The sequence below is a fragment of the Coffea arabica genome, chromosome 5e (assembly GCF_036785885.1).
Source record: "Coffea arabica cultivar ET-39 chromosome 5e, Coffea Arabica ET-39 HiFi, whole genome shotgun sequence".
In the NCBI taxonomy this organism is placed as follows: Eukaryota; Viridiplantae; Streptophyta; class Magnoliopsida; order Gentianales; family Rubiaceae; genus Coffea; species Coffea arabica.
Genome location: NC_092318.1, coordinates 43490759 through 43502624, shown reverse-complemented (window position 1 = coordinate 43502624; position 11866 = coordinate 43490759). Strand labels below are relative to the sequence as shown.

General features: G+C 31.7%; 1 protein-coding gene across 1 annotated transcript; it reads right to left on the bottom strand.

The window, feature by feature from the left end:
- Positions 1-4085: 4085 nt before the first annotated feature.
- LOC113687446 (cytochrome P450 81Q32-like) lies at positions 4086-4523 on the bottom strand. Its single transcript, XM_072049740.1, has one exon. It carries the CDS (start codon positions 4521-4523, stop codon positions 4086-4088), a length of 438 nt encoding a protein of 145 aa, XP_071905841.1.
- Between the last annotated feature and the right edge of the window lie 7343 nt (positions 4524-11866).

Below are 11866 nucleotides of genomic sequence, written 5' to 3'. Positions count from 1 at the left end.
TTATAATTATTCGTTATAGATACTTATATTCTGATGCATTGAATTTTGGAGATGCTATTATAGAAAATCAATTATATTTGAGGATTCATTTGTCCTTTGAAATACTTAAAGAAAAAGATTCGACCACCTGAAGATGGTCGTTCTTTAACGAAAATATTTGACCACTAGAAGATGGTCATTATTTCAAAAGCATGGTATGATAAATTTACCTATGGCTACAAGAACATAATTCTGATATGTTTAGAATTATTTCTTAGTTGAAAATAATATTCTTTACATATTTCTCAAATATGCTCTTGTAGTAGCAATATTGAGAGAAATTTTGAGAAGTATTTTGTACTTATTGCATAGTAATTCTAGTCCATTCCTAGAAGTGAATGCGACTAAATTTTAATTTATTAGTTATGGTTGCTGCCATGACTATGATTTTGGTAAATATATATTTTACCATGACAAAAGAAAAAATTACCACTTGAAGTGGGATAATATTGATGAGGACAAGAAAATAAGAATCTTGAACATAAATGTCCCGAAATACATTTGACGAATCAAAATTATAATATCATCTTCACATGGCCAATTTTTTTAAACACCCTGAAGGTGTATGATGATTAATTTAATTAAATTTTTTCCTGAAGAAGAAATGGATGTTAAACATTTGGGATCAAAGGATTATGGTGATGATATTGTCCCATAAGAATTATGATGATAATGATATGTGTCTCATTAATAAATGCTACTATATATACTATTTTTCAACAAAAGAGACAAACACAATTAGTGGTAGTGCTTAAGTGATTGAAAGTTCCAGAAGAGCCACTACTATATTTCTCCCTGTAGGAGAAAAGTTTATTATAAATAAAGCACTACTTTTTACCATGTCTCGAAAGAATTATTGAATTTGAATATCCGTTGAAATGGATATCAAATTGAGACACTAAATGAGACAATAATTGAGATCATGTTTAGAAATCAAGTGAGATAAAGGTTAATTATATTATAATAACCATTCAAGAGAGAAATGGTTATCGATATAGTTGTCTTCATTCTCATTTTGATTTATAATTATCACTTGCAGTAAACCAGAAGTTTACTGATCCCAATGGATATATGATTTGGTAAAAGTGAAAATATTTGAGAGTCGACAAATATTCATACATACCCCTTTATATTATATATGGCTCCAAAAGAAATTTAGAATTTATGTCGGGTATGAATCACTTTTTACGATTAAATATCATAAAATATTTGATGGGTGATCTATTAAATGATTTATTTATTCTGATGAGTTACGATTCCCGACATTAGGGGAGGAAGAAATCAACCGAAAAGAAATCACCTGAAAAATTGGATTTCCTCGATCCTCATACAAAATAATATGAACTAAAAGTTCAAGAAATTCTTCATTTTCCTCTCGTGGTTTTGTACAATTAGCAAGATACATTAGTGCACAGGAAGAAATCAACCGAAAGGAAATCACCTGAAAAATTGGATTTCCTCGATCCTCATACAAAATAATATGAACCAAACGTTCAAGAAATTCTTCATTTGTAGAAAGTTATATTTATCGACTCCAGAAGAGTCATTAAATCAACTATTCCTGCAGGAAATATTCTGATTAAAATTAATGTCCCTGAAGGACATGCACAAGTGCTACAAATAAATTTAAGGCCGGCCTATCTAAATTAGGTATAAATTGATTTCAAATATTTCCGAAGATTAAATGTCATGACAAAATTTAACCTCTTGAAGAGGTCGGTCCTGAGGAGCCAACTCCTGAAGAGAATGAAATCATAGAAAATTTAATTGGAGCCAAATAAAATATAGCACTTGATATTATAGAAGTTGATGAGAATCATGAATCTAGATCGGTTGATGAATGTTGGTATAGAAATGATTGTTCAAAGTGGAAAGATACGATCCAATCTGAATTGGATTTATTGGTTAAAAGAAAAGTTTTTGGACTTGTAGTCCAAACACCTAAAGGTGTAAAGCAAGTAGCCCAAGAATTTTCACAAATATTTGGATACCAATAATCCAATATGTCCATGTATTTTTATCAAGAAAAATGGATCAAATTTTGTGATAATTGCTGTATATGTTAATTTAATTGGAACTCCTGAAGAGATTCAAAATAATGTTGAATATTTGAAGAAGGATTTTGAGATCAAAGATTTTGGAAAGACAAAATTCTGCCTTGGTTTACAAATTGAGCATTTGAAAGGTAGAATTTTTGTCCACCAAACTGCATATACCCGGAAGGTATTAAAGCGGTTTTATATGGATAAAACACATACATTAAGTACTCCAATGGTTGTCAGATCATTAGATCCTAATAAGGATCCTTTTAGATCGCAAGAGAAATATGAAGAGATACTTGGTCCTGAAGTACCATATTTCAGTGCAATTGGCGAAGAATATTGGAATGCGACGATTAAAAGATCTCAAATAATGTTTGCATCAGAGGGAGAAATTAATACACAAGAATAGTGTACTCTTTTTCCTTCACTAGGGTTTTTGTCCCGATGGATTTTTCCTGGTAAGGTTTTAACGAGGCATATTCTTTGTATAATGGACATCCAAGGGGGAGTGTTATGAAACAATTAAAAGTATGGATGTCCCTTTGTATTCCCAAGAAGATTAATTCTTGATTTATGGCTACATTATGTATAGAAGTTACAATCCATAAATCTATTCATGTAGTGGAAGAACCGTTTCATAGGTTTCTTCATATTCTTGTAGTAGTGGGTGTTTAATAGGATTAATGTTCTTTTAATCTTGTAGTACCTATATATAGAGGTACATTGACACCCTTTTGAAAGACTTTTGTATTTTGTTGGAATACAAGAATATCATTCTCCATTGCTCTACTTTTCCTCTAATATCTCCATTCATACTATAGTAGTTTATTTTGTTTTACAACAATTTTAGAATATTTCAAAATATTTATCCTGGTGAGAAATTAAAAATACTTTTTAGTCTCTTTTTTAATACAGTGCCTTCTTCTAATCAGATGTATGTTACCATTCAAATTTAAAATTGAATTTGAGGGGGTAAAATTGAAAAGAAATACACAAACATCATAATTAAACTACTATTCTTGCAAAATTGGATTCTCGGAACATGACTAAATAATTGGGACTGAGGAAGTAGTTATTAACCACGGAGAGTTGTGTATATATTTTAAAAATTATAAGGGGGTTATATAATAAAATATCAAATTATACGAGTGTTATATAGTAAACTATAAAATTATACGGGATTAAAGTGCCAGGAATATTATGTTTATATATTTTCATCACTTTATTTTACTTTTTAAACAAGGGTAATTTTGTCATTTTGAGTATCATTACGACGGTTACAGCTGAAATGTATTGACTGCTTGGCAAGTTCAATGAGAAGGTGGAGGACATAGCATTCGAAAGGGTGCATTGCTATCGGTGGATGCAGGGACAGGTTACTTGGGCTTTGATTGGTAATAATCCATGTTACTTGTTTTCTTCTTTTTTTACCATTGTTTACTGATATGTTCTTGCGAATTGGACAAAAAAGGATAATTACTTCACCGAAATTTTGTATGGGACTGTAAGATAAATATGAATCTCTATCTATGTAGTGGTTTAAGGTGTGACAGCTGTGTTTATCAAAAGAAGGGTACTGGAACTTGGTGTCGGTGAGGTGAGGAAAACTTCATAGTGGTGTGAAGTACAAACCATAAAAGAGTACTGGAACTTTGATTTTAAAAAGGTAGAATTGTAATTTTTTTTCCTATCTATAGTGTATATGCGGAATTATTTTTAATCTATTTCAAAAATCAATTTTGGTCTCCAATATATTCAATTTTACGTTAAAGTAGACAATTGACGGAATCTTTTCAATTTTAATCGAAACTAAATCACGTGAGATCACGTGCCGGCACCTAAAACCTCTTTTTCAATTTTTAAATTTCTAAAACATGTTTTTTCTAGTGGCTTGGCTTTCGACATGGACACTTCTGTCCCTTTAACCAGATCAATCTCCTCCTCGCCAATTCTTTTCCAATCAAAACTCTGAATTAGAGATCTCAAGACCAAATCCACCACCCGCTATGCTAGGTCAGAACCAGGGCAAGATCTCCTTCCTATCCCAAATGGAATCAGTTTTGATGGCTGAACCTGCAAGCCTTCGAATTTCTCTGGCTTGAAGGTTGTTGGATCATCCCAAATGTTTGGGTCCCTATGAACTGCCCATGCATTAACTAGCAAAATTGTGTCTCGTGGAATATTGTATCCCCCAATTTTACAGTCATCGAACGACTCGTGTGGCACCAGCATTGGTGCTGCTGGGTATAACTGAAGTGTTTTTGAAATAATATTATGAAGATAAGGAAGATTGGATAGATCATATTCATCGACCAATCGATCAATCCCTACTTCAGCATCCAATTCAGCTCGAGCTTTCTTTAGCACCTCGGGATGGTTGAGCAAAAGAGACAAGATCCATTTTATAGTCACCGATGAAGTGTCTATTCCAGCCGTAAGCATAACCTACCAATAATATACTAGTGGTTCAATTGAATGCTCATTCCAATTCAACGGTGAAGAATGGCTAATAGAGAAAGAATATACTTACCAATATAATCCCTTTGATGATTTGGTCCGTATAATCCCTTTGATTTCCAATTATTATCATCCGCTCTTCTCTCTCGGCTACTTGCTTGCTTGCTTATGAAGTAGTGCTGCTGCTGCTGCTCCTGCTGCTCCTGTTGTTTGAGTAGGAGAATTGAACTGGATCCGTCTCTGGCGTTGATTGCAGATTATCTCCATTACTAATGGAGGCAAGAACGAGACTTGGACTTGGAGGCCAAGCTGAGCTTTTTACTAGTGCTGTGGGTTCTGGAGATTTGAAGGCGGCGGCCAACAAGAGGAGTAATTTGAATTGTGAGATTACCCCTTTCATGTTTTTGTTTAATAAGACAAAAGGCAAGAAAAAGCTGAAAATATTTAAAAACGTGTTTTAGAAATTAAAAAATTGAAAAAGGGATTTTAGGTGTCGGCACGTGATCTCACGTGACTTAGTTCCAATTGAAATTGAAGAGATTCCGTCAATTGTCTACTTTAATGCAAAATTGAATAGATTGAGAACCAAAATTGATTTTCGAAATAGATTAAGGATAATTCTGCACATACACTATAGATTGGGGACCAAAATTATAATTCTCCCTTTTAAAAATTCAAGACATGTCCATGTCTTATTTGCTCGGGTAAGAAAATTTTACAGATCAAATTTTAGACTAGACAAAGGAGGAACTTGACATAAAAACTAACGCCATTTGTTAGTTTTATTACTACACCAAACTATTTATTTTGCCAATAGTCGCACCTGCGAGATGTATAAATGTTTTACTCAATTTCCAGTTCGCATTTTGAACAGCCTTCCTCGCAATTTCCTGGAAGTTTCCTTGAGTCGTTGTTGACTTCTTGTCAACGGCCAAGTCGTTTCTTTTCAATGCTGGTTCTCTACTAGTACTAGTCGATTGACTGTCTAGGCACATATTGGGCTAGGGCGTCTATTTTTATTTTTATTTTTATTTTATTATAACAGTAATATTTCTATAATCTAAACTATCTTAATTTAGGGGAAGAGGCAGCCAATTAGAGTGAAAACTCCATTAGGGGGAGCCACTAAAGGCAGCCATATATAGTGACAATTTGATGGGAGGTAAGAGCAGGCATATATAGTGATAATTTGGTAGGAGGTAAGGGTTGGCGCCACCAAGACTTAAGTGCTTAGCAATGACTATCATGCCAAGGGGCTGGTGGCCTAAGGACGTCTATTTGGATGGCCTATTTTTTGCCTGCTTTAAAAAAAATAAATGCTGTTTAAAATATCAATGATGGTAATATTTTGAAGCATCCAAAAGTTTTAAAAAATACAAAAAAATTACATTAAGTAGGATACCAGTAGTGCGTGGCGGAGATTGTTGTTTCTGAGGCGTGGGTGAGGGGATAGGGTTTCGACCATTGTATTATCCTTCCCTGCAACTTGTTGGATTTTTCCGCTCGTCATTGTCATTAACATCAACTTGTTGATAATGGAGGAGGTTTAAGGTGAGAGGAATCGTAAAAAAAAAAAAAAAAGAGTATATTTTATCTAAACTATCCATTTAATGTGGATATATACCCAAAAAAAATCTAACTTAAAAGGAAATACTCGATAATTTCACTTTAAAAGTTTGATAAGTTTATCCTGCAACTTAAATATATATAAAAAAAGCCTATCTTGCACCTATTATGCACTTTCCAGGAACAATTACATTAGCCTATAAAAATTACGATAACTACCCAAAAATAGGGAACCACACAAGTAATTACTCAGACCCTACAGAAAACAAACTGTCAAACAAACAACTTTTTCCACAACAGCTCCTTCTAAGTATCTACTTGATTGTGTCAATCATGTAGGCCCTCTTGCCAAGAAAATTTGCTCATTCTTGGCAAATTGATTGTATGATTCCGGAAAGCTCATTTTAGCAGATAACAAACCCTTTTTCCACAATATCTAGAAGATGGCCCCGGCCTCCAGCCTATCATCTTGGCCCTTTTCCCCCCTTTTTCAATTCTCAGAAATTCTGGCTGCTATGTAATGGACTATATATACAGTTTACTTGGTTCCATCTATGGTGGAAAGCTGACCTGCCTATGCACGGTGGGAAGAGCCAAGGAAATTAGGACAACACAGCACTGTGGGCCTGGGTGAAGAAAGGTTATTAAAAGTAGTGACCGGAACCTGGTAGAAGAAGTTTCACCATGTACCTTGTACTTTTAGGATAAATAACATATATGCCCCTCAACAACTTATGGACTTTTGTATGCACCCAAAAATTATCATTAATTCTGGAGTAGCTCCCCATGCCTGATTGGCGGGAAACAAGTTGCGTGCATTTGTATGCATTAAAGAATTATCATTAATTGGAGAGTAGCTCCCCATGCCTAATTAGCAGGAAACAAGCTGCAAAGAGCTGGAAGATTTGGAAAAATTGGTCAGATGCAATAATCCTTGGGACTATTGATTAAGCGCATTTAGTCCTATTGATTTAAGGACTATTAATCATAGGACTATTAATCCTAGGACTATTAATCATATTCAGCTTCGTTTTTCATAATGTGCGTGCAATCAAAAAATATATAATATTTATGATAATATATTTTAAATAAAATTTTTATTATTGAAACAAACTTTAATGTTTTAAATAATTTTCATAAAATAATTTATATTAGTAGTTATAATATTTAGGGGTAGTTATGTTAAAAACATATGCTTAAATAGTTAGAAGTAAAAGTAGCGATGAGTAGTTATAGATAGTTAAAGTAAAATTAATTTTTATAAGGATAAAAAATGTTCATAAAATGTTAACTCCAAATCCCTTCCTCAAACTTTATATATAGTATAGATAACAATGCACCTACATTCACTAAGTATTCTATTATACTAAAATGTATCTACATTTGCACAATCTTCACATTTGCTGTCCCTTCTTCTTTTTTTCCCTTTTTTTAAAAGTAATTTATCCAATTTTTGCCATTCAATTTTTTTAATTCTGTTCATTAGTTCAAAAGCGATTTTTCTTTATTGCATTTACCCTTGGTAAGTTAAAAGCCCATAAATGTATTTATGTGTACTTCAATCTTAAGGATTAAATTTAATTGTTAGTTCGCGTAGATGAGTAATTATATACATAAATAAATAAAAGGAATTAATTTGTATAAAAATTTTATTTTTCACAATAATTTATTGAAGAATTTTGGTTCATAAGGTTATAGTAATTTGGTAATTACAATACTTAGGGTAGTTATATTGGCAAAATGTGATTAAGCAATTAGAGGAAAAAATAAAAGTTTTTCCCTAAGGATAAAATTGAAAGTTTAGAAAATGATTTTAAAAAGTTTATACTAACAGCGATCCCTCTAAGTAAGTGCTCATAGATAGTGATTTTTTAATTGGAATCAAAATTGTAGATGAATAATTAGAAACATAATTAACATAGTGTTACAAAAAACCAGAATCATGACATAATTGACCTGGTAGATTTTAATTTTAATTTAAAAATTAGATAAGTAATCTTATACGTAACATGGTAACTTTCAAATCGATATCAAATTTGTAGATGAGTAATCATAAATATAATTAACATAATACACCAAGAAACTAGAATTGAGATTGTAGATAAAACAATCATAAACATAAATCACATAATACAAAAGTTTCAAAGATTGAACGTTTGAACTATTAAAATAACTAGATGGTTATGAATTTAAATTCTAACTCTGCAACTAGTTATACTGGACATGACAAACTATAAATCACAAATCAAAGTTTTTAAGGGACACAAAAATTGATAGTGGATCAATGAAAGAGATTATTGAAAAGATTAAGGTGGTGTTTTGTGTGGGGGGGAGGGCGCTATGCTCTTCGTTAAATGTACAATTTATTATCTAAAATTCACAATACAAGCAATATAAAATATTATTCTGTTTATGATATGTTTCCAAGGAACTTAAGAAAGTGAGTGTGTGTTTGTATACATTTATGTATGTGAAAATGTGTTTATATGTTTTAAAAAATCTTTTATGTGTGTTAAAATGTATTTGAAAAAGTTTATGTATTAAAATGTATTAATTAATATGTTGGGTCATATTTGGGTCATGGATTTGAGATTACCCAATATGATCCAATCTAAAATCAACCCAATCTAAAGTTGGACGGGTTGGGTATAACCCATTTAAGTGAAAATCCATTATTAACCCACCCAACCTGCCCAATTGCCAGCTATACACAAAAGAGTATTTATATTTTTTTATTATTATTTCAAGCTAAGGGGTGATATGTATCCATTATAAATAAATTTTTAAAATTAGCGATTATGTATTTCCAATAATGGAGTTTAATTATTTCTCAATCTATGCAATATTCAATGGAAGTTTTGGGGGACTAGTAGTTGCTGCCTTCTCAATGAAAATTTGAAGTTTGGTAGTTGCGGGTTAGATCGAAATTTTTTATTTTAAATGTTGACATCTTTGGATTGAAAATTCGGACTCTAAACTGAAAATTTAGAATTTAAATGATGGCGCCTTTAAATTAAAACTTTGTATTCTAAATGCTAGAGCCTTAGGATTGTTTGACTTATCATCAGCATATATATATATATATATATATAGACACACACACACGTTTATATATACATGTAAGTTTATCCTACTCTCGCATGACATTTTGTATATAAATCACATAATCTTAGAGAAATGGAGAATGAAATGAGATGAGTATTTCATGAAGCAAAAAAGTTATTAATTGCATCAGAATTTCCAGATTCCCTCGACTAGGAAGACATGGTATATGAACAACTGACGAAAGCAATAAGTTGTTAGTATTATGAATAAATATTTAATTAGAAATTGGATGAAAATTAGATTTTGCTTATGCATGTAAGAGTTAAGTCCCTACATTTAAAAAAATTTAATAGGGAAGAGGTAGGATTTAAGAAATAGTGGGTGGGTAGAGGAATTTGAATCTAAAATCTGTAATTCTTGGGCCTCAACCTTATGGTCCTTATCTGCCTATTATGCATTTTGAATGATAAATTATCATATATACACTACCATCTGATCTAAAAAGGAAAAAAAAAAAAGGTTCACGTATATTGTTTAAACATAAGTAATAATATTTTATTAAATTAAAAACATTAATTTAGTAAATAAATTTTTTATCCAAATCAAAAGGAAAAGACCCAATGAAAATTTGTACCATAATATAAATGGTAATTGTGACGAGTTTCAGTTGATGAAATATTACAAGAGTTAAAATGGATTTGTGTATTAACATGAGAAATCATTTACACAACAATTGAAAAGATTCCTTAATTTTCAAAATAAGAAGAAAGAAAGAGAAGGGGAAAAGTAAAAGAAAATACTGTAATAGTAAATGTGTCTAACAAATTTTAAAAATACTTAGTGGATTTACTTAACCCCATGAATAATTAAGTTTTAATATGCGTTTAGATTTAAATGAGTCCTTCGAATCCACTGACTCAAAACTCATATTAGAATTCAATTTAAATTTTGATTTCGACTTGCTTAACGAGTTAAATTAATAATTTTGATAAAATAATAAAATAATAATATTTTGAAAATCCTATATAATCGTTTGATTCTATTCATATCATAAATTAATAATGACTTTTACTGTCCTGTCTGGGACATTCTTTATTCATTTGACGACCCAACAGTTTATATTGGTATTTGCCGTTAGTCCCTTAAGATGATAACAGCCTCTGCCAGTTACCTTCCCTCAATTGGGTCCCAAAAACACGGACAAAGATGCTCATGCTGACTTGTACTTCTAGTGGGCATTCTGCCTACGGTGGGAAGTTCATCCCACTTTCCACCGTAGAAGCAACCCAGTTTACTTATCCTTTTTCGTGTGTCAGAAATTCTTTTTCCACAATATCTAGAAGATGGCCCCGCCTCCAGCCTGGCATTTTGTCCTTTTTTTCCCCCTTTTTCAAGTCTCAGAAATTCTGGCTGCTATATAATGGACTATATATACAGTTTACTTCCCCTTTTTCGTGTGTCAGAACCTGTAGTCATCGAAGTCTTTGCCGCACCATTTCCTGCAAATGTCCCCTGCTTCCTTTCATTAAGTCATCAAATTGGCAATACGGCATGATCGAGCAGAATAGTATGATGTCGTCAAAATAATTTGTGGAAATTTGAAAAAAAAAACAATAGGAATATTAAGAATCTATAAGTAGGTTGTAAATTTTACAAATTTGTAACTGGGGCATGGGTTATTACTTACGAAGTAAAGCAACTATTTATTTTATTGTTAAATAACTAAATTCAATTCTAATTTTACCTAATAATTTTAGTAATTTTAGAGATAGCCATGAGGGCAACAAGGATTAAGGCATCGAGAAGGAAGGGTGGGGGAGGAGAAGAGAGGGGGCACTTTCTCCCCGCAACCTTAAATGGAGTGAGGGATGGGGAAGAAAACCTTGCACTCTACCTTACCAATAATTTAAATGATATATATATATATATATATATATATATATATATATATATGTGGAATATAAAATAGATAACATAATAACCTTGCACTCTTGGTCACTTGTTCTTCTTTCAACACACGGAGTGCTTTGTTCAAGCTTTTTACACAATCGACAGTTCTTGGCAAGAATTTGTAACAAAGGACAGAATGAGATGATCCAAACCTGGACCTAACTAATACTACCAAAACTAGATCCGGGGACAGGATGGATCTATAGGAGTAAATTGATCCTGTTGAGTGTGGAAACATATTCGGATCTTGGCCTTAATCTTATAATTTATAAGCTTTTACATAAAATCTTGAATTTTTATAAAAATTTTCTTACACCAGATGCATATCAATTTTTTTGTTATAAAAAAAAGTTGCATATCAGTTTCATTTACTAAAATGCATAATTGAAATTTTAATTTAGTGTACTCAAAATTAAAATTAATGAAATAAAAAATTACACAAGGTATCTAACCCAAAGGCTAATGAAGTAGGTTTTCGTGCATAGCTCTTCTTTTCTTTTTTGTTTTGGGACAAACAAAGAACATGCATTTTCCTGATGAAATTTTTTTAACAGATGAATCATGCACTTAAAAAAAAAAAAAGTTAGCCGCATCAAGTGGGATAAATTTACACCACAAAATCAATGGTACGATGATCGAAATATAATACAAACTTTTATATTTTGGCAGAGTTTTGTAGTTCTCAACTTCTTGAAGATAACTTTTTCTCATTTCAAGTTACAATGATATCACATTCAACCTTGATTTTGTAAATTTTTGTAGTTGTA

Coding starts and splice junctions, on each gene's coding strand:
- LOC113687446 (XM_072049740.1), bottom strand. CDS start 4,523: ATGCTTACGGCTGGAATAGACACTTCATCGGTGACTATAAAATGGATC.